Here is a 25,031-nt window from a genome sequence, read left to right on the forward strand (position 1 = left end):
TATGTTTATTTCACATTGATTTGGCAAAATGTTTTCAAAAAAATTAGTGTACTTGTAAAGACGTCTTAACTTAGTTTAAATGGTTCCAAAAACATTAATAGCATTTTTTCAAAACGGTGTTTTCAAATTTAGTGAAGAATCTTCTTCTGTAGAAACTTTTGTCTAGTAGGTAGGTATACACTTTAAAGTGTTAATTTTCTTGAAAAAAAATTAAATTTTTATTATTTTATTAGCATGTCTCAGTCAATTTGTATTAATTTAATTACATTTGTTAAAATATCGATTTAAAAAAAAAAAAACATTCAAGCCTTTGACTTATGCAAAAATGTTGGCGTTTTGAAAGTTTAAGAATCCCCAAAATAACAAAGAAATTATTGGCAAACAACCTTCCTCTAATATGCTTTATTGGAATTAAACCCTTTCCAAAATACTTATTAAGTTTATCAAGGAAAGTTCATAGCTTCTTTTTTCAATAGCGTTCATGTAATAATAACATAAATCTCTTAAATTTCATACAACTGATTTGTTACAAAAAATGAAAAAATTCCATAACTTAATGCATATCAGCAACATCGTCTGTTACATCCCAAAAAGAATACCAAATTTCTCTCATATACAAATTTGTAATCATCAAAGCAAATTCCAAATCTGATTGCGGACATAAAATACAAAACTTTTACCATCATCGTTCATTGAGCTGGAAAAAAAAACAACACAACTCCACATCCACTTCAACTCTTTCCTAATAATTCACCACCGAAAAATACCCAAAAACGCAATCAACCAGAAGCATAACTAAGCTTAACCCGCATAATCGAAACGAAAGAAGACAAAAAAATTCAAAACAAGCACTGAAAAGAATTTCCAACAAAAAATTCGTTAAGGAAAATGAACGAACCTAAAAAAAAAAAAAAAAACGAGACTCCATCAGAGTTATCTTGGCATGGAATGGAGTTAATATCCTGCGGAATGTTATGCGGCGTACCCATTGTCGGAGAGAGTCAACCATTAAACCTTGACCCTGGAAGTTGTTCTTTTTTTTTATTTTTTTTTTTTTTGGTTCATAACCAACACCAATCTTGATCCTAGCAAACATGTCCCCAACTATACCTTTTTTATACATAAACCATTGTATCCGACATCAGGCAAACTCGTACACACGTTGTTAAAATATGTGTTCCGGTGAAAGCCTCCATTTTCTGACAAAAAAATATAAAAAAAAAAGGAATATAGACAAAAATGTGGCTCAAAATAAAAATAAAAAGAAAAAACCAGAGAACAAAGGTCCACAAAAAATCATAGCCAGATCGGGTGTCCACAATCTGACACCCCATTGGAAGTCGTTAAACACGCATATTGTCCACCGAAGCCATCAGCCAGCATCGCAGCAACAGCTTCAGAAAATTGCAAAAAAAAAAGAAACAAGAAATATCAAAAGGACGATTCGTCCTTTTCCCCTCTCTCTCTCTCACTCTTACCACTGAAATAATTGACATCAAGCCCAAAACGTATCTAGTGGTGCTATCTGCTTGTCGCCGTATAAACTATGAACTCTGGTGCTACTGTGCTGCCCGCGAAATCACTGAACAATTTGGCTCACTGGTGACGCCGCTGACGACCGACATTGTCGACTTAAGGGGATGATGACACCCAATTTGTGGATTTACCCGCGTGCGTTTCGCCATAAACCCACATAACGCTATTAATTTGAAAGGGAGAACCGTTATATGGTCAGAACAAAAATAAAAAAAAAAAAATGGAAGTTTATTTCTTTTTTTCGTTCATTTCCACGGCTTTCAGGAAAATAAAAGAAAAATATTGAAAGCTTTGTGGATATTTTCTTTTTGTCGGACGTTGTCAGAATTGAAATTGACTCCGCATCGTATGCCTATGGCGGCGGCAGTGGCGACTATATGATGTGAATTGTGATGCCTGATGCTTGAACTTGGCGGTTTGATGCGCGGTGTCAATGGCGGTGGTGGCAGATAGAGAGAAAGAGAAACTCAACTCGGGACTGTATTTCAGGCGCGGTTACCCGATATATGCGTTTTTGTATTTTTTCTCCTTTTTTTTGTGTTTTGTTCGGCTCTTTTCACTTATATTCCAATGTCCATGTCGCTTTATTTGCATTTCGACAACGTTCAAGTGCGGTGAACGAAAAGACCGACATTTTGGTGATGGTTGATGGCTGGGCTGGTAGGTATATACAGAATCATCGGCGGACTATGATAATATCGGAGTGATCTCTGAACTCTGACCAGAAAAAGATGCAAAAAAAAAAACGCACATTGACGATGTGAGTAAAAGCGTGTTAAGTGGATGATGCCGCTCAACTGTTATATGTGGAACAGCGCACTTGATTTTCAAGTGTTTCGAAAAAGTGAAGTTGGGTTTTTGGTTATGTTTTGTTTTATTTTTCTGGTTTTTGTTTTACTATGGCAGCGAATAAATTTTAATTTTATATCATTTTTGGTTAGCAGAGAAGTTATTTGATTTTATTGAAATTTGTCAACAAGTTTTTTATTATGTTGAACATGAATATGATATTTTGTAAGCGGCTTATAATAATTACTCAAATTTATTTGTGTTTTTCGTGAGAAGAGGAAATGCAATTTTCGAAAAGAAGGGAAGTATGTGAACCCAATGGTTCAAAGCTCCATCACCAAGAAAAACAACATCCATATCCAAAGTGCAATACAATAGAATGTGGAAGAGGTCTTCAATACCGGGAAAGGGAATCAGATAACAACAACAAATCAATGTTAGATTTTTTTTTGCAGAAAACTTCATCACCTATCCAACCTGCACCCTATCGGTAGTTTTTCAGCGATATCCAGAGATCCATTTAGCAGACCCTCCCAAAAAAACTATGTTACAAACAATGGCACAGCAATCAAGGAATTTAGCAGGAATTATCATAACTCAATACGCCAATGTTTGAAACACGATAAATTTATAGCTCATCCCCGATATTAGATGTATGGTAGAAAAGCTCAAGTCCTGGTTTTAGACCCCCCTGGCAAAATCCGCCATTTTGGAGAACGCGAATCTCTCTATATCTCCGAAACTATTGGTCTTGGAAATGGTTATCAGCCCAAAGTTATATTTTTCTGGGTGGGCAATTTTTTTTTTAAGGTTATTTTTTTTTTCAATTTTTTTTTTGAAGTTTTTATCATTCCCGGTAATAGTTACATAGTTTTTGAACCGTACAAGTTATGAACCATTAAATTTCCGATAATTTGGTATTTTTTTGAAAGTCATGCGATGTATGAGTCGAAAGTTATTGATCTGAAAACTATATTTTTAGTACGGGAAAGTAAGTAAAAAAACAGTAATTTTGTGGAACGATATTAACTGTACTAATTGGTGATAAAAAAAACTTAATTTTTATTTTAAAAAATAATTTTTTTTGAAAAAGATGTGATGATTTTTTTTTTAAATTTCGTTTTTAAGTTATGATTAATATTTTCTTGGAATTTGCCTACCGGTTTTTTTTTTTTTGAAAAAAATATTTAAAAAAACCACTCTGAAGATTTTTAAAATTTATTTCATCTTGTATAAGAACAAAAATCGCCTACTTCTTTTTGGGATCAAAATCATTTGAAATAGTATTCAAGTCAAGTACCTAATTAAAAAACAAATTTTATTTTTTTTTTATAATCCAGTTAAATAAGGGTTTAACCTCGGAATGAATGTTAGTAGAAATTTTTTTTGCTCAATATCTTCCTTTTGCCATTCTTTTACATATCTCAAAAGTCTAGAAAAATCTCATATCCGCTTGTCGCGATTTCAAGGTCATATCGCGAAATGGAGATTTTCCAAATTAGCAAAAATAGGCTACGGTAGTATACACACATATGATACATGATTTCAAGGTATTTTTTAATGCTAATTCCAAAAAATCTAAAATCAAGACAATCTGACGTCTCTAAAAAAAGTTATACCTGTTTTTCATCTGTCAACTCATATTATTATAACAGTTGCAAACTTACTGCCGAAAAACCCTTAAAAGTTATGGTAGATGGACCAAATTTTGCATGAAGATTTTAGAATCCATCATTATTAAAAATCAAAACAATCCCTTACAAAAAATATATATACCTACGAAATAATGGTATTTTTTGATGGAGGGGCAAATTTTAGGATATGCACTAAAGAAGATTCTTGTTTATCTTAGGAATAAGTGCAAATAGGCTAATTTTTTCATTTTAATCTTTGTTTGGATATTCTTTAACTACCCTCAAAAATCTAAAAAAATCTCATGTCCGCAAGTCCTAATTTTCTTGGTTTGAAAATAAGGTGCAGATTTTAAAAAATTAATAAGAAAAGTTTAAATTTTTATATGTATACCAACATATGCGACATGATTTAAAGGTATTTTTTAACACTAATTCCAACAAAACTCACAAACAAGTCAACCTGACCATCCCTGAAAAGTAATGCACCTTATTCATGTTGATCTGACACAAATATCTGAAGTGTAGTTTTCCAATTTTTTAAAATCTGCACCTTATTTTCAAACCAAGAAAATTAGGACGTCAGATTGTCTTAATTTTAGATTTTTTGGAATCAGCATTAAAAAATACCTTGAAATCATGTATCATATGTGTATATAATACCATAGCCTATTTTTGCTAATTTTGAAAGTCTCCATTTCGCGATTTGACCTTGAAATCGCGACAAGCGGACATAAGATTTTTCTATACTTTTGAGATATGTTATAGAATGGAAAAAGGAAGATATTGAGCAAAAAAAATTTCTACTAACATTCATTCCGAGATTTACCCCTTTTTTCTCCTTATTTTACTGTATTATTAGGTACATTTCAAATGAGTAACTTTAAAAAATCATGTTTTAAATATTGTATAAAAACTAAAACTAGAGCTACTTTTACCATTCGAGAAAGAAAGTGTGTAGGTAAATATTGGCCATTTTTTTTTTCGTTCGTGTTCACTTCAATTTATTTTTGCGTTTAAGGCTGCATTTTACTTTATTAAAACATTAATACCTAAATTACCTTAGTAAGAACAATTATCTTAAAAAAAAAATACTTCTTTTCTTTCAGAACAATTTAGAGACATGATTGCCTACTGAATACCCCAACATTAACCTAAAACAAAATCACAACAAAGAACAAAATAAGAATACCTACATAATTTTTCACGTTGAAACTGAATTTAAACAAAAAACCGTTAAACTGGCGAAAATGCATCTAACGACGACACCAAACGTCACAAATACCAACTCAACAAACAACAGCTCCAACAATGCAACAACTGGCAATAATACCAGCAATACAACAAATTCTACCAGTGGAACTGGTACGAATAACAATAACAGTTCTACAAATGGCACCAATGGCAACACTGAAAATACGCCGCCCACAGCAGCGCAGCTGCTCAATGAGGCATACACCAAAATGACATCTGACATTTTGGCGGAAAGGACGTTAGGTGATTTTCTAACAGAACATCCGGGTGAATTGATCCGAACCGGAAGTCCGCTTTTGGTGTGTACAGTGCTGCCGCCCCATTGGCGATCGAACAAAACTCTGCCGGTTGCATTTAAAGTTGTTTCGTTGGGCGATATTGGTGATGGGACAATGGTAACAGTGCGAGCGGGTAACGATGAGAATTATTGTGCTGAATTGAGAAATTGTACGGCCGTGATGAAGAACCAAGTGGCGAAATTCAATGATCTGCGATTTGTTGGGAGAAGTGGTCGAGGTAAGTTTTTGTCTATTTTAAAAATTAATGATTCCCCATTCTCCTTTTTCTATCAAACAAAAATAATCGAAAAAAACCACCGAACACAATTAACCACTTTGGTTGTTCGATTTAACAAACTTTGTAATCAATTTACCGGAAATAAACTTTTCCACCGCCCAATTTACCAATAAATCCCCAAATACATATTGAATGCAAGTCCTTCATGACTAGGACGAAAAAAAAGGCAAAAAAACGAAATCCCCCCTCAAGTAAATATACGACTACTACGACGGAAGGCATTGATTCTCTTATCCTGTAGTCAAGAAACTTTTTACGGAAACAGATTTATCTTTCCCACGGCAAATCAGCACAAATACAAAAAAAAAAAAAATCCTTAAGAAAAGTTTAGTCCCTTTTGCGTGTTCTTGTATTCGTGTTTTTTGGGGTGCGAAGAACAAAAAAATAAAAATTGAGGTAGGCTTTGAAGAAGAAGAAGGAATTCCCTTTTTTATTTTTACCCGAAAAAAGAGGGGTGAAGTTTTGTTTTCTTTGGATGTTTTCTTTATTTAAAAGAAAAAAGTATCCATATCGAAGGTGTAAGGACTTTTTCACAAAGCAACAGGATGAGCGATAGGAATAACACGTTTTTTAAGGACACGCTCCAAGAAAGGTTATTTGAAAAAAGATTTATGAGGATAAACTGAATTGTGTTGGTGTACCCCAAATTTTTGTTGACTGCCATTTAGTAAGCTACTCAGTGATGATTTAGTAAATTTGTCCGGGGATTATGAGATGAGATCATTTGTCTATACTTTCCGGATGTGGATGGTTTTATGAAAAATTGGACTTTTGAACTTTTTTTTTTTTGTCTCAAAAAAAAAAAAAAAAAAAGACCTGAGGGCTTATTTTTTGAAGTCAAGAGACTTGTGACTGTGTTGTTTTTGATTATGTTGGTTATTAAGTTGAGGAAAATGCGGTTGCTGGTGTATCAAAAATTATTATGAAAAAGTTATGTTTTAAATGAAAGAGAGGTTTTTAAAAAGTTGATAAAATATATGGTACATTTAAATTAATATTGAAGAGGAGATTTGTTTGTAAATGATTACGAATATTTGCTTTAGTGTTATTAGGTTTGTTACAAATGGGGGAAGTGAATATAAAATATAAAATAATAGGAGAAAATTAAACGTTTAAAAAATTGGTATATGGTTATCTTTGGTCCAAAAATAATGTTATGTTTGAAATGTATCGGAAGTTCGTTTTTATTTTAAATATATGCATAACTTTATGTATTCCCGAGTCAAAATAGAAATAGAATTTTGAAAGAAATAAAAATCTTGACCGCTGCGCTACAGCTGCACCAACGCCATTTGGCGGAAAATTTCGGAGCACCACCGATACATACACCATGATACATAATTTTGGATTATTGAAAATTAAAAAAAAAAAACTACCGACGAGAAGGAGATTCGAACCCGAGTATCCACAGCACTTTCAGTTAGAAGTCCAACGCGCTTTAACCACTCGACCACAAAGTCATGTTTGTAAGAACTGGCAATTTGTTACTTAGGTATGTCAAAATAACTTTAAAGACGACTTAAACATTTTTTTTAAGTACGAGAATCGATTTTTTTTCATACAAAATGAAATGGTGCGGACGTGGTGCAGTCGTGGTGCGGCGGTGGTACAGCGAACTTTTTTCATAATTTATAATTTTTTTCAAAATGAAACGGTGCGGAAAGCGGTTTAGAAATGTTTGATCATAGTGCGGACGTGGTGCAGCGTAAGTGCGGCAGTCAAAATGTGCTGCGGACGTGGTGCAGTGGTGCGTGATGCTGCGGAATTCCATTTTTACTCTGGTTATGTTACCGATATCCGCTAATGACAATTACTATACAGTAAGAAAAATGCAAAAAACTTAAAATTGAATTTTAAAATTATTAAAACACAATAGCTCAAAACAAACCATGCAATTTAATTTTTTGAATGAATAATTAATTTTTTTTTGAAAATTGTAGGCCCTTTTTTTTAAATCATACAATTTTCCAGCATATTAAAAAAAAAATGCCATCATTTAGAAATAATCATTCAAAATTTCAAAAATATTTATACTTATCGTTTTCAAAAAAAAAAAAAATATTTTTCAATTTTGCAAATTTATAATAAGAAAAAAAAAAAAAAATTATGTGTGCAATTCACACGTGGTAGAAGTGAAACCTTAAAAAATTATTTTTCTTGGAAAAAAAATATAAAAAAAATCTACCTATTTTTATTCTATCACCTTCAAATCCATGTTTTTTATATGACAACCTAGATAAATTTTATATCATCTGAAAGCTTATTGTCTTAGCTCAAAATATATATATCAATCAAGTCTATGAGACATCTACAAAAAGAGCTCAAATTTTTTGAACTCGATCAATTTCCATCAAAAAGCAAAAAAAACATTTATTTTTATGTTTTCATGCTATTAAATCAATTTTTTTGTTTGACGACCTATACAAAATTTTATACCATGTGAAAGTTTATTGTTTCACCTTGTATAATAATGTATAAATCTTATTTCAAAGATGTCTACAAGAGAAGTTAGAATTTTTTAAAGTCAACCATGTCGAATTTCCAGACTGAGATTACGGTACTTCCTACACTGGTAGCTGGTCATCGCCAACAGATCTCCACAAGTGTTTTGAGGTATTTTTAAATTTTTTTCAATTTAAGATTGTGTAACTTGTAGAGCACGTAACGTTATGTGTGATATGTAAAATAAAGGGTTATGTTATCAGCATGCGTATTAAAGTTAAACCAAATTTGTATGTGCACTAGATCAAAAGATATAACGTGTGTTGGAAAAGAACATCTTTTTACCGTTATCTCCGAATTTTGAATATGAAATTAATTGAAATTTTGTACAATTATAACTTATTTAATTACCTATCTACAGTACAAATTTCATTCATCTATCTATTAAAATAAAAAAGTTATAACAAGTTGAAGTCGTGTCGCGTTTTCGTTTCATCTTGTTTCAAATCACTACGATACTAAAGAAGTTTTCACTTCAAAAACATTATAAAATGTTTTTTTAGGAAATTGGAAATAATTTTTGTTTAAAAAATGGTTTCCATAAAGTTGATCAAAAAATCTACCAAATAATAATAATAATCCAACTTTACATACCTACCAGAGAACAAAACCTACCAAGTTTGATAGGATTCTACCCAAACGGATTTTTGTCATCATGCACAATATCAAAAACAATAAGTGATATTGGAACTAATGAGCTGGTCTTGTACAGATGAAGCTTTGTCTTTTGGCTAGGTGTGTTGCTTTTTCGAATAAGTGGATCTTGAAAAGCCGTGTATCCGTCCGTTTGTCATTTTGTCATTCTTTCATGATCGGTCGTATAAGGAGCTACAGCCTAAACAGATGGGCCGATCTTCTTCAAAATTGGTATAGGTATAGTAGTTTTTCGAACTTGTACAGAAGGTTTTTGGAATTAATTCACTTGGACCAAAAATAACACTAGGTTTCCGTCAAATATACCAATTTTTAACAGTTTAATTTTCTAAAAACCGGTTTTTACGAATTGGATCAAAAAATTCAACTATGCATCACTTTTTATGCAAGGATTACCATGAAAAAAAAAAAATTTTTTTCAAAATCGTTATTCGTATAATTATGTAATTCCCATGGAACCCGATTTTCTCTTTAAAAAGATTTGCTTAATTTCAAAGAATTTTTTTAACAAAGCATTTTTATAGTTTTTATATACCTATAAATCAAAAACTAAACTTTGAAAAAAATAATTTTTAGATTTTCAAAAAAATTTTGAATATTTTTGTTTGAAAAATTAAATTTTCGAAAACGGGATATTGAATTTTTTTCGTAATTTCAAAAATGTAAAAAGTTTAAAAGTTTAAGAAAGTTGAACTCGAAGAGCAAGAGCGACACAGGCGTGCATTTTATTTTATTTAAAGTCGTTATTTTTAGGGAAAAGTGAGAAAATGAAGGAAGTAAGTAAATAGAAATAGGAAAATTTTGAAGTAGGTACTGTGAAATTTTTTTTGCCTTTTTTTAACTTTGAAATCGATTATTTTAAAAACTATTGGTTATAATATATTGATTTAAAAATTAGAATTAAATGTACAATTTTGCCTTTCGGAAATGGTATCATTTATAACTGTAAGTGTTGCCATTGTTTTTTTATAATTTTTTTTTTATTTTGATAATTTTTGTTTAGAAAACTGCCCCTCCCACCTAAACGGGGGGGAGACAGACCCCCTCCCAACGAAAAAAATGTTTATATTGAGCTCCTCTACAAAAACCCGTTATCAAATCCTGGCGCCCAATTTATCCTACTACTTGCCAAAACAACATTTTTGTTCTATACCTACCTAAAAGTTCGAATTTCTGTATCTGGGTTGAAATCGAAAAAATTTTTATCTAAGCCAATTTTAAACTGATTTTCATAAAAAATACCTCGTTTGATTTGGAAACAAATATTATTTTAAAATATATTTTTAAAACAGCATACTGTTGTGAAAATATATACTTTAATTTGATGTCTAAGTTGGATAAATGACGAAAAAAATGGAATTTTTGAACTTTGACAGCTTATAAATTCTAGGTGGTTTAACCGAGTTACATGTTTAATACATTGTTGAAAAGGTATATTTATCTTCTATTAGAAACTGTAAAAAAATGGGTAAAAATTTGACGAAGCTAGATTTTTTTCAATGGGTGAAGGTAAAAAAAAAAAACGTTTTTTGCCCCTAACTCCAGATTTTGGGGGTGTTTGGGACTTTTTAAATACCGTTTCTCTCTACAAAACGTGAAAGGTCTCCGCCCGCGTATATTTTGAGTGTTACACCGTGATATTATTCGTTTTCTTTTCTAACGAAAGATTACTATTTTTTACACGTAGAATCCCAATAAATTTTTGCTCGAAATCATAATTTTTTTTGTTTCAATATATTGTAATAGTTTGAGGTTCGTGTGCGGATTTTTTTTTATTTCAGGATCTGTGAAGGTTAGATACCATCGCAAAGAGTAGTGAGAGGAGGTTTTGTTTATTTTTTTAACTCAGGAACTTATTGATCCAAAAATCTTATCATGCATGTATTTTTTTATATTTTGTGGATTTTTTAATAAATTCTCAAAAATTCAGGAGGTCACTAGTGATGCTCCTTTAATTCAAACAATTCATATTTTACTTCTGTGCAACTTCAATAAAATTTATTTCTTTTTCACTATTTTTAATGATACATCCTTGAATATTGAAAGAGTCTTCTATTTCCTTTACAAAACAAAATAAATATTCCATGTAGATTAGGGTGGTCCATTTTTTTTAAATTTTATATTTCCGTTGTTCCCCACCTAAAAACTTGTTACATATTGTATTAAAAACGTGAAGTATCAGCTTTTTAGCTCAGGTGGAACATGGCGCTCAACAAGCTCAAAGTTTTTGATAAGATTCTGTAGGTACTAGTAAGATGCCCATTCCTAAAAAATTGATTTTTTTTTTTCAAATTTTCCTGGTGAAGGTAGTTGGGATTTTGTATAATTTTTCATGATATGCCTTTCTCATTTACAAAAACCGTTAGTTAGTTGATATTTTTGACAAATTATTTTTTCATATAAATTCGTCGATAATTTTTGTTTGTTTGCCCAAAAGTTAAGAAAAAAAATTATGAACGAAAAATTTGTTATTCGACGCGAAAGAAAGATGTAACTTGTTTACTTGATTGTCAAGAACTTGTGGGCTAGTCATTTATACCTATTTCTTGATGCATCCGCATATCCAACAACTATAACAACCACAACTGTCACATTAATCTGCAAACTATTTTTTTTTTTTTTTTTCAATTTCTATTAAATTCCATTCCAAGTAATAGAAACTTTTTGCACAAAATGACAAACTGCAACAACAAATTCTCCATATAAATAACGATATATTTTATAGAAACGAGTATAGAGATGTAGTGTATATTGATCTGGATACGTGACAATTTAAATTGACAAAAAGATTTTCCGTTCAAATGGATAAACAGAACAATGCTTTAGTTAACTCTCAACAACCATCCGGTGAAATTAAAAAAAAAAAAAAAAAAGATTCACAATCGAATCGAATAAAATGGAAAAAAACTGCTGGTCTCCTCTCATTCCTAAAGATATACGTATTCTTATGTGTATACACAAATAGCATTTATATTGTGATGTATTGGTATTATCCTGTCCAACTATATCTATACTTTTCGAAGCCGTAATCCTTTTGCAACATACTGCCTATAGTATACAACAACGAATATGCACTCTAATGAACAAACGCATGTGGAAATCGAGTTTTAGAAAGATGGCAATTCGTAGATACGCAGTTCAAACACCTTCAGCTGCCCATTCCGAAACACACACTCTTTCACTCCTCACCCGAGAGTGAAATAATTTTATTCGTGCACCTTTTTTAAGCTTCTCATTTAGTCCTCTGGACGCTGGCATGCCATTGCCATCATCCCTCCAATGTGTTCGCTGTATTTGAAATCCCTTTTTTCAAAGCATCGCTGATTTTTCGAATACTCGCCCCTTATTATGGACATGATGATGATGCGTATAACATCGCGTGTATATGTAGATGCTCTGCCACTGCGTATCTCTACACACGCATTGACAAAACGCAATCAGTGCATCGCATGGAGCTCGATTGATTCGCACAATAAATGCAAAATTGCAATTATTCAAATGCTACCGGTTGGTATATAGGTCTGGCCGGGTTTAAGTTGGGGTTGAGGCATTTTGGGGTTTGAGTTTGGGTTGAAAATATGGTTGGCCAGTATGTAGCGGGGCTTTGAATCAGAGAGAATACCCGAACTGCCAACTCCGCTCCACTCCGGTCGGCCGGTCGGCGGACCGGACAGACGGACGGTATAAATTAATTTGATGAAGCACAGGGCACGATGCGGTGCGTATGTGTTTTCTGTTCATTATTCACAAGAGCAACGAAAATTGACTGATTGAAATCTGTATCTACGCGAGTTTATCGGTTTTTCATTTTATGCGTTTTTCAACATTTTGTATTTTGCGTTTTCCATTGTCCATTTGCAATAGTATGTAGCTATGTTGTGCGTATATGTATGGAATGTACTGTATGCCTATGTAGAACGATATAAGAATATACTTTTATAAATCATTTGGAAGCGCGTGGATGGTCCCGTGGGGGCTGAGCAGAGGAATAGAAGAGAATGATGGGCGATGTAAGATAAATGCTGGACCAGGCTTTTAATTTAATCAAATGCATGAGTGTTATCGGGATAATGAGATATCCCGATGAAACATTATTTTACATATTGTCTTTGTGTATGTGTGTCTCTGTTGTTGATGATGAATAAATGCAATTGGTGTGGGATATATTCCATTATGCTTTACTGTTTGATAATGCAACTATATGTGCTTATTTATAGACATTGAGTGAAAGAATGAAATAGGATCAAACTCATTGATTATAAAGTAAAGTATAGGAATTGATTTATCTATATAAATCTGACCAAATAGGAATAGCTTTGTTTTTTTTTTGTTTTTGTATTGTACAAAAGTTTAATCAATTAATAACTTCAAGCTGGAAAAGAACTTATGTTTTTCGTAAAAAATACGAGTATGTTAACTATTGTGACCATTACCATTAAAAAAATGTAGGTACATCAAACACATTCACCGATTTTAATTTGAAAAGATACATTAAATTCATTATTTATTGATTTTTTGAAGTGAAAACTTCTTTAGTATCGTAGTGATTTGAAAAAAGATGGAACGAAAAAGCCACACGAAAAATCAATTGATCATAACTTTTTTGTTTTAATAGATAGATGAAGGAAATTTATACAGTAAATAGGTAATTAAATAAAATATGATTGTGCAAAATTTCTAAACACGTTATATCTTTCGATCTAGAGCACATAACAAATTTATTTAACTTTAATACGCATGCTGATAATATTACCTTTCATTTAATATATCACACATAACGGTACGTGCTCTACAAGTTATATAATCTTTAATTGAAAAACTTGAAAAATACCTCAAAACACCTGTGAAGATTTGTTGCCGATGATCAGCCAGCAGTAGAGGAAGTAACGTAATCTCAGTTTGAAATTTCGACATGGTTGGCTTTAAAAAATTCTTACTTTTTTTTATAGGCATGGTAAAAATATGATTGAAGCGTCATATAAAAGGTGAAATAATAATGATATAAAATTTATAATAGGTTGTCATTTAAAAGTGGATTTAAAGGCGTTAGAAGAGAAAAGGGATTGATTGTTTTGCTTTTTTTATGAAAACTAATAAGGTTAAAAAAATTCTAGCTCTTTTTGTAGATGTTGTATAGACATGGTTGATATAAATATTTTGAGATGAAACAATAAGCTTTCAGATGGTATAAAATAAATTGTAGATTGTCATATAAAAACAGTGATGGAATAAAAAAAAGTTATATTTTTTCGATTTTTTTTAAATGATTTTTAAGGTTTCACTTCAACCACGTGAAAATTGCACACATGATTTTTTTTTTACTCATTGATGTGACATGTTGAATTTATTACCTAAAACTTCTTTTTCTTAACTAAACTAAACATTTTACTTCTAAATAATTGTTCTATTGAGGAATGGAGATCTCGAAAAATATAAATTGTTACCTACTAAGCTTACGAGATATTGGAAAAGTCCTTTTTTTTATCATTTTGTTTTAAAGTTCAAATACATCCTTACAAATTGAGTTATTATGAAAAATTAGAGTACTGAAATTTAAAAGTTTTGATAAAAGTATAAAACAATTAATTCACAAAAATCAATAGAAGTGAAAATATGGATTTAAAAAAAAAAGTTTAAGATTAAGGGTAATTCCATATGGAATGTGGACAAATTATGAAGGCGTTTCTACTTTTTCTAGGAGCAAATCACTAGGTTACGAACGGCAACTCTTTATGCAAGTTACAAGAAAAGATTCTTTATAACCCTAATGGATAGAAACCTAGAAACTAAGTTCAGAGAGCATAAATAATGTTGAATTATTTTTAGAGCATAACCTTGCCAACTACAGAATAAAGACAATATCCTCTAGTGATTATATTAACATTGAGGCACAGACAAATAAAAAAAAAACTAAAAAATATCGCCCCTAGATTTTTATTTAACGAAGCGAATGGCGTTTATTTTATGAAAATGGGTCCATTATTACAGTGGTGACGAAAGTCCAAAAATTTTTAAATACATTTTTTGGTGTTTTTTTCGTTTTTTGGCCATAACTTTTTTGCTAAGACAAATAAAAAAAAACTAAAAAATATCGCCCCTAGATTTTCATTAACGAAGCGAATGGCGTTTATTTTATAAAAATGGGTCCATTATTACAGTGGTGACGAAAGTCCAAAAATTTTTAAATTAATTTTTTGGTGGGTTTTGTGTTTTTTGGCCATAACTTTTTTGTTAAGACAAATAAAAAAAAACTAAAAAATATCGCCCCTAGATTTTTATTTAACGAAGCGAATGGCGTTTATTTTATGAAAATGGGTCCATTATTACAGTGGTGACGAAAGTCCAAAAATTTTTAAATAAATTTTTTGGTGTTTTTTTCGTTTTTTGGCCATAACTTTTTTGCTAAGACAAATAAAAAAAAACTAAAAAATATCGCCCCTAGATTTTTATTTAACGAAGCGAATGGCGTTTATTTTATAAAAATGTGTAAATTATTACAGTGGTGACGAAAGTCCAAAAATTTTTAAATCAATTTTTTTGGTGGGTTTTGTGTTTTTTGGCCATAACTTTTTTGTTAAGACAAATAAAAAAAAAACTAAAAAATATCGCCCCTAGATTTTTATTTAACGAAGCGAATGGCGTTTATTTTATGAAAATGGGTCCATTATTACAGTGGTGACGAAAGTCCAAAATTTTTTAAATAAATTTTTTGGTGTTTTTTTCGTTTTTTGGCCATAACTTTTTTGCTAAGACAAATAAAAAAAAAAACTAAAAAATATTGCCCCTAGATTTTTATTTAACGAAGCGAATGCCGTTTAATGTTTCAAAATCAGACCAGTTTTGCGACTTTGGTGGCTGTCCAAACCTCAGCAGACAAATTGTCTGCAAAGTTCAGGATCATTAATATAATCATAATTTTATAATTATAATTTATTATCTGTGATTTAAGTAAGCATCGTTATACAATATTCGATTTTAAAATTACTTTAATGGCAGGCAACATGAGTTACTAAATTAATGTAACGTGATTAACCTTAATATTTTCAAATTTTTCCTCGAAATTTTGAACACATTTTTGGTTTTGTCACTAATTTCAAATTTTGTATGTATGGAATTTTCATTTCATTAAGATTTTTAATTTTACAGAAAAACTTTATACTGTCGGACTCTTTAAACTCGTCTCCAATTAATGTAACGTCTGTTACCAACTTTAATTTTTTCTCTGCAAATGCTAATAATATTTTACATAATTATAAAAGTAATATTTATGCTTCATTCATGGACAATATATTCGTATCAATTAATATTACAATTGACAAAAAAAAATCTATTGATGTATTGGACATTTTTTTTTGATTTTAACGTGAGTTACCACGGAATTATCCTTAAATAAAAATATTAGCATATACATATACCTAATATCTTGCATACCTTTTTGTCAAAGTTTTCAATTTTGCTTGACCTTACACACCTAAGGATTAGGTTAATTTGTACAGAAGTTAAATCAACAGAATTTTCTTAAGAACTTCCATTATGTGCTTTATAGCTTATGCATATTAAAAAACACTAAAAATTGTAATTGTAAAACAAAATTTAAACTTCAAATTCCTTTTGCAAAAAACTACCATTTTTGACTTAATATTTTATACATGCGCAATATAGATAAATTGGATACATACATGGGTACTAAAAAGGAAGTTTAGGAAACAAATATTTTGGTACAAAAAAATTTTACAATCATCAAACATTGTTAAGGTTCCTACCATATTTTTTTATATTTTGCACAATTTTTTACTTGCTCTATATAGGGCAAGTATTGGTTTCGTAGCGAAGAAAAAATTTTAGGTTTTAATCAAAAACAACATTACGATGATGGAGAATTCCAAAAAAAAGTGGGTCTCGCAATTCCGTCCGTGCGTCTGTGCGGTTGTGCGTCCATCTGTAGTCTGTACACATTTCCACAGCCTAAACGGTTTGACGGATTTTCTTCAAATTTGGTACAGATGATTTTTATGGAATTTTGAAAGTTGGTTTTATTTTTGCTATTTTATATCTCACTTAGAAAGTGTTTCAATTCAAACCAAATATAACTCAAAAACGGCTCTAACGATTTTGCAGACGTAAAATTCAAAGCAATTGCAATAAAACTGCATTTTTATTTATTTTTTTTTTTTTTAAGTCAAATAAAAAAATTTTTTTTTTCATTTAACAAAATTTTGCAATAAATGTCGACTCTTCCCAACATCAACAAAATTTCTTTAAATTTATATAGAGGCAGCTCTAAAAATCTACAAGTAAACTAACATAAAAGTGTTTTAAACTGCAGGAGCAAGTACGTGCGACCCCAGTCGTGCATTTTATTTAATAAATAACAATACCAGGATATTGTTTAGCAGCCCTGCTAAGTTCTAAAAATCAAAAAATAATACTGACTTGCCTAAAACTTATTTTAACCAATGTTGTATGAGAAAGGTTTTTTCCTTTAAAATATTCAGACAGACTTAAAAACCTGGTTGATAAACAATTAAATATTTGCCTTGGGGCTCACCAGTTTCTGAAACTGTTCATTTGTTCACTGATTTTCTTAACATTTTTTATGATCCCTTTATTTTATTTACATTCACTAAAAGGTGACACATACTCTTTCCACACAAAAAAATCATCCCTATGTCTTTCTTCAAACAAAAATAAAAAAATATCTCAATTTGTCATTTAAACTTGTTACGTTCTTTTGCTCGTTCTTGAATTGTAAACCTTTTATCCATTGGCAACGGTCTTTTTCAAGAAGATGTTGTATAAGTAAGAATATATTTATTTATTAAGCTTTGTGTAAAATAATACCGCCACATATACACACATGAGAAAAAAAAACAGCATACAGATCTATTTTTCAATTTACAAAACCAACCCTATGAGCGAGAAATAATTATGCGGAATTGTCAACGTTACAATAGTCTCAGAAGTGGGATGTTACAAAAATGGGGTTGGGGGAATTGTGGTGGTGGCTTTCTATTAGCGATAAATAAATCTTAGTCTTTCACTTGAGAAAAAGTTAAATAAATTAAAACCGTGTGTATGGTATTGGTGTGGTGTTTTTTTATACAGGTTGTTGTGCTGACACCATTGTGTTCGGCGCAAAGTTATCGTCATCATCGTCTTCGTCGTCTGTATGGCATAGGCAGAATTGAGGTGCAGTTTTTTTGATTGGGGGTCGTTAAGGACGCGTTTGGTGTTTTGTTTTAAATATACTTTCGTTCAAAGTAATTTCTTGCTTGTCATCTCCCATATTCGTATTCAACACGCTCTCGTCGTAACTAACTAAAAGCTTTTTTTTTTTGTTCTATCCTCCAGAGTATGCTCATATTTAACATGCAACAGAATGATGTTGTTTTTTTTTTTTTTGCCAACTTATAAGAGGGGAATGGGATTAAATCCTGATGTGGGTGTTTTGGTAACTGTGGGGATAGCAAAAAGGTGCGTGAAGCCATCATACCTAACCTACCAACGTTGTTAATTAAAATTTTCAAATCGATAAATCTAATTAACTGGCACGGAAATAACTCTTTTTCGTTGTTATTTGTTGGTGCGACATACCATCCATATCGCCAACACCATTATTTCCCGCTTAGCATACTACACTCCTATAACACTCCTATAATACTTATATAAAGTTCATATAACATGACGTGTCGGATGGGACAATTTGCGCGCAGATTTATTGTTCCCGATATAGGTATGCGTTTATAACTCCGGAGGGTGCTTATTATAACAATCATAACAGGAAGACAGGTTAAAAAACATGGGTGTAGTATAGCTACGCGTATAGTTTAAAAAAAACACACCAGATAAGTGATGTTGCGATGAAAAACGGGTGGTGCGCATTTAATATGGGGGAAATTGTATGTGCTTCCGCTTGTTAAAAGGTGAAAACCATGTTTTCAATTGACAGTTTGTTGTGTGTTTACAATATCGTCCCCATTTTTCGATACTTACTAACAAGGACTAGGTGGCTTTTTTGATGTTTCAGGACTGTGTTAAGTTATTGGAAACATCATGTTTTCATAACCTGTTATATTTTGAGAGTTGGACTCTTTTTTTTAAGACTTTTTTGAAGGATAAGAATGTAAAAGTTTTGTCCTTGCAAAATACATCACATTTAGCACTTTTGTTCCATTTAGCTAGAAAACAAGAAAAAACACAAAAAAAAGCTAAACAAAAGGTCACTTTAGTTGGCCGCTAAATGACATCAATTTGCGTGTTGGTGACAAGTTATCCTTTCAAGTAGTACAGACCCATTTGAAAAGGATTGAAAAAGACTTTTTTTTTCTCAACGAAAAAGAATAAATAAAATAACAAAAAAGGCTTATTCAACGAAGTTTCAAATAATTTTTTTTTTTCTGTTCAGTTTTATGCATTCACAAAACTTTTCTCATAATAGACAATAAAATGGAAATTGTATTCGCCATGTAACCATTAGAAGAAGGATTAAACAAAAAAAAAATAAAAAGGATAAAACTCTTTTGTCACAACGAATTAAGTAAACAATACAGCTGGAATGAAGAAAGTTTACTGGTTGTGCTTTTTAAGTGAAACAATGTGTTTTTTTTTGTAGGTACTTGTTGTTACAGACAATAATTAATTGCTTTTACTGTAACTTTACTTTTGGTTTTTCGAAGTAATTTTTTATAGAAAGCCAAACTTTGGATTCTAAGGTCAAGCACTTGATCATACAAGTTACACGAGTTAAAGCACTGAGATGTAGAAAAAACTGGGCTTACATAAATATATAGGTACATGCATGCATATGTATGTAGGTATGAATATGAAAAAAAAAATTAACACATAATAACACTGGTTCTTTTTTCGCCTTTAAATGATATGTTTTTGAAATTATGAAAAATTTGACTCTCTTGAAAAAAAATCTTGTTTCAGGAAAACTCTAGCACGTACCATTTTATTTAAAGAGATTTTTGAAAAATATATTATTTTCATAACAGTATCTATCATACGATACCAAATTTGTCAATATTTATTAATTTCAAAAGAATAAAAGTATACTAAGTGGGAAAAGTTCTATCACGTAAAGATTTTGAGATAATCGAGTTAGAAAATCACAAAAACAATTTTTTGTTAGAAAATCCAAAAGAAATTATCAGGTATATCTCAAAAAAAAAAAAGATAGCTGATCGAGTTGTTTCTACTTATTGCTACAAATCAGAAATTAACCCTCAAAACTAAACTAAAGTTAATTTATCAAATGACAAAAACAAAAAATCAACTTTCAAGAATTTTTTGTTTTAATTTTTATGGATGACCAAGAATTTTTGTAACGACCAACATTTTCAACAATTTTCTGTAGAATTTGTTGTTAAAAAAAATACATATCTAATTCTTTAAACATAATTCTAAAAATCTGACAGTATACATTTTCCAAGAGAAGCTGAATTCCAACAGAAGACTTTAAAATAACAAAAAATTGCAAAGGTGGTTTACCTTAGGACCTATACACATTTTGGAATATTGAAATAATTTTTTTAATCAAATAGGTATTATTAATGATAATCATTTTTTTTTTCATTCGATAATTTACAAAGCACTTAAATATTTATAATCATTTACCTACAAATAAACGATTTTTGCAATAATGCTTAATTTTATAAAATAATGAAAGCTTAAAACATTCATTCTTTTGTTTACATAAAAACAAAACATGCATATATTTCTACTTTTAAACAGTAAATACACAACGTAATAAATGTTCACTGTGGTGTATAAGTAATTTTTTTTTTAAGAAACAATAAATAAATATACATTCATGGACTCCTTCTGTATTGAATATTCAAATAATGTTTTTTATTCTAAATAACGATTCAAGTCTCGATCAGCAGAGAGCATACCCTATTAAAAAGGGTTAGGTACTTGAATTCTAGAATAAAAATTTCATTTTTGGAAGTGGTCAAAACACTTTGATGGATTCAAGATAACTGCTCTTGCTTAGATTGTTTTTTGTTTTATTATTTTTAAGAATAATGATTTCAAAATTATTTTTAAGCAAAAAAAAAAAATTTAAAATAAAAAATAAATTTTTACATAAATACAAGAATATTTTTTTCATTTTAAAAACGATTCAACAATTCAAACATTTTCTTTTTATTAAAACCACTTATTATTGCCGTTTTAGAGCAAAACTATCTATTGATGAGCTATATTTTTGTTAGCTTTGGTCGTAATCAATTACAATCACCCAAAATATATACAATATTCGTTTCAGGCGCATAAGCTGTAGCTTGAAAAATCTTTAATCAATAAACAAATTGGAATATGAATAAAAAGATGCAATGAAAATATTTTTTTTTTTTTAATGCTTCAGTTCGAAAAAAAATAACAAAACGCAAAAAGTGCAAATTTATGACAAATCTTCATCTTCCACTATTCATGTAGAATTAAATGGTGTTAAAAAAAAACGTAGGTATGTTTGCACCAGACTTTAAAAAAACTATTCTATTCCAAAACTGTTCAGCACTAAATTTATAACGAAAGAAATGTTCACTGTGGCGTATACGCAACTTTGGTTTAAAATCTACGTAAGCTTGTTTGTGTTGAATATGCAAGTATTTCTATTAAAAATAATGATTTTAATCCAAGTTAGCCTCTTAAAAAAGGGTTGATTGGATTCAAGAATAAGAATAGAGTTTCAAAAGTCTTCGAAAAAACACTCCGAAGAATTTAAAATCACTAGTCTGGCTATGTTTTTTGATATTGTTTTGTATTTATTTAAACCTTTTTTTGTTGTTTTGATGAGTTTTTTTTTTGAAAAGGTGTTCTAATAAATAATAATAATAATGATAAGCATAATCAGAAACTTTTATTTTGTGTTTCTATACTTCTTGATTAACCGATTCGTGTGAAAACACATAAATTTGTAAACTTTTCTTGTTTACCCTAATTTTTGGGTTCCACAGTGTACTTGAGTTCAAACATCACGCATATGTTCATGTTAAATTGACATTCTTCTATAACACTTTTGGTCTACTTGTAATTATGTTTTACCAAAAACAAATAAAATACCATTTGCATGTTTAACTTGCATTTATTTTGACACAATAATAATGTAGGTTTTTAAAAACTCACCATATTACATGTCAACAAAGTAGGTGGCATATTAACTGTGATTGCGTATATGAATAGCTTCGCACAATATAAATGAGAAACTATAATAATTGTTCACGGCACTCAATGACACCAATAAAACCTGAGAAAACATTGGTATGTAGATTTACACTCGCAAATCGGAATAGGAAGGTTTTGTCAACTCGTTTAGTTGCACGCAAACCCCCAGCTATCAATTATGGAATGAATATTATCTCTATAGTGTTGCAATATTAAGTTGATATGTGCGTGAGGGGTTGTTATAGGATCAATCCAACTATACTACCTTAGCTATATAGAAAATGTGCATGAGAGATATAAATCACTCAAAGACAAGTTGCAAACACACACCTTTTTGGTTGAACGCAGTGTAAACAGGTTTATTACGACAACAAAAGCTTATATTAGTTCGGTATACCTACCTACCTTTCCTACCTCTACCTGTGATGTGTCGGAATAGAAGACGTCCAACACACAACACATCAACATCACCCATCATCAGCATCAGCCAAAGGCGTTTCGAAATTCCCATATTTCGTATTTACAGAGGCTTATTGGCAGGCATTAATACGTTCATCCTTTGAGGTTTTCCGGTCATGCGGTTTATAATCAGATTTTGTTGGATAACTCTGTTTGTTCCGTTGGATTTTGAGAGTAGAATATGGGTGCCGTATAAGATTTCCGTTTTAATCCGGTACTCGATTGTTGATGTGATGCTTTAGCAAACGACCATTTATATTTACACTGAGGTAAAGAATAAGCTTTGTACATGTGCAATGTGCTTGTGCATTATGGAGCAAAATATTCATAGGTTTCGAGAGTGTGTGTGCGTGGGTAAGAGGAATATCTTCAAAGTTCAAGATGGCATCCTTATGTTTGCTGAGTGCACTCAGAAGAATGCTGCGTAATGGGAGGGATCAGAGAAGATATTATAGGGACTTTGAAATGATTGGGAGAAGCAAAATAGATTTATGGGTTTCGTTATAAATCTTAGAGATTTTGGCTAAAATAATATAAACAATCTAGAAAAGTTGGTTTCTTCGAAGAACAATAATTTAGAAGAAGTGTCATCTTAACATAAGTGACAGGCATTTATTTGAACATTTGAAGGCAGAAGGTAATTTTAAATAGGCTTATAAATTCATTCTTCCCCGTAACACAATTATACATATAATTCACAGTCTTATGCAATAAAAACAAAAATAATAATAATAAAAAATGGAATATTATTACACAAAATATTAAAAAATTGCTTATGTTTTGCGTACACCAAATATTTTTATAAAAAACTAAGTTTAATATAATTGTGATCAAATGTCTTAAAAACATTAAATAAATATTGCGTTATTCATATAATATAAAAAAAAACATGACCAAAAAAATGTTAAATTTACATTTAGAAGAAAGTGTTGCTTATGTTTTGCACAATTTTGTAGGTATAATTATATTATTTATCAAAGTCGAAACAGCATATTGCATAAGATCCTTAATTTGCACATTTCCGGACTAAAGAACGAAATTTGTTTTGGCCATCAAGATCGTAGCCTTCTTTCAAAGGAATTTTATTTAACCTTAAAGATAGAGGACTATTTTAAATTCAACCTTAATAACGCTTTATTGGAGGTTTTAAGATCTTATTCTGAATTCTGAATTCAAATTCGTACTGGAAAAAGAAAAGCAAAGTTTTTTTTTTATAAATAGGTACATAAAAAATAAATACGATAAATGGTTTACTTAATCTACACAAAATAAAGTTATTGTCAAATAATGTAAAAGTTCACACTAAAACACAAAAAAAATTTTGATTGATTGAAAAAAAAAAAAAATAACCTCAATGAAACCTTAACTACATTGGCCAATTTATGCAAAAGTTCAAAGTGAAAATATTTTTTTTTCTCGCTAACGCTGTTTGTTTGTAAAAATGAGTACACAAATGGTTTTTAAACCAAAAAATAAGCCTTTTGCATCATTTTTTTTAGTTTTCCAGCCCGAAAAATTATAGATACCTACAAAATTGCGTTTGAAAATTTTCATTTTTTTACTTTTTCACTTTTTGACCCAAAGTTAATGCAAGCTTAATGATTTCATTATTATAGGTAATATAGAGCAAGTTTAAAAAAACGATCTCGAAATAACAACATAACGTCAATTTCAAACCGGATAGTTTAGTGAAATTCCTTGGAGGAAAAATTGACATATGGCCAAAATGGAAAACCTTGCTTTTTTCAGTAGCAAATCTAAAGATTTTGATTTAGAAAAAAAGGGAATAAAAAGAATATTTTTTCAAACGTTATTAACACTACCTGTCATAGAACTATTTTCTTGTTTTCTAACTTCTTGTTTTATAGCTTTCAAACATTTAAGTGATTAAAAAAATAGCCAAACTAAAAATTAAGAAAAATGTTCTAAATTTTAATTTTGGATTTTTTTAATATACTTCAATTAATTTTTATTTGAAAATTGTATCAAACTGGATTAATAAATGAATTAAGGTTAAATATGTAAAAAAAAATTAAATTCAATACTACCTACATACGTATGTACACTGAGGGAAAAGCCACCATAAAACAACGTGAAATCAATGAAAACCACATTGATTTAACTATGATTCGGAATGATTTTGCGTTGAAGATGAACATTTTAAAATTTAAAATCAACGTGGAAAATAGGTTAATTTTTGATAGTTTCGCATCTTAAAGTCACATAAATCAAAGTAGTTCAACTTTGAAGCAACGACGCTTCAACTTCAATTTATTTTTTCCCTCAGTGTATGTACTAATTTTTTTAAAATTTGAACTCAGCTAAATTTGTTTACGAATGAGTTTGCCCTTCCCTAATCAATATTCTGTGTACGCCCTTGCAGTACAAAAAATATAATGATCGTCAAATTTGACAAAATTTGAGACCTTGTCAATTTTTTCACTTATAAATTACAGACGA

General features: G+C 30.3%; 1 protein-coding gene across 3 annotated transcripts in view; it reads left to right on the plus strand.

The window, feature by feature from the left end:
* LOC129910575 (runt-related transcription factor 3) overlaps positions 1 to 25,031 on the plus strand; it is a 73,467-nt gene that overhangs the window by 29,053 nt on the left and 19,383 nt on the right. For all 3 annotated transcript variants that reach the window (XM_055987999.1, XM_055988000.1, XM_055987998.1), the window contains exon 2: positions 5,066 to 5,726. In XM_055987999.1, the coding sequence (XP_055843974.1) occupies positions 5,207 to 5,726 (520 nt within the window). In that variant the 5' untranslated portion in view covers positions 5,066 to 5,206. The remainder of the gene's footprint in view (positions 1 to 5,065; positions 5,727 to 25,031) is intronic.

The sequence above is a fragment of the Episyrphus balteatus genome, chromosome 2 (genome assembly GCF_945859705.1).
Source record: "Episyrphus balteatus chromosome 2, idEpiBalt1.1, whole genome shotgun sequence".
Classification (NCBI taxonomy): Eukaryota; Metazoa; Arthropoda; class Insecta; order Diptera; family Syrphidae; genus Episyrphus; species Episyrphus balteatus.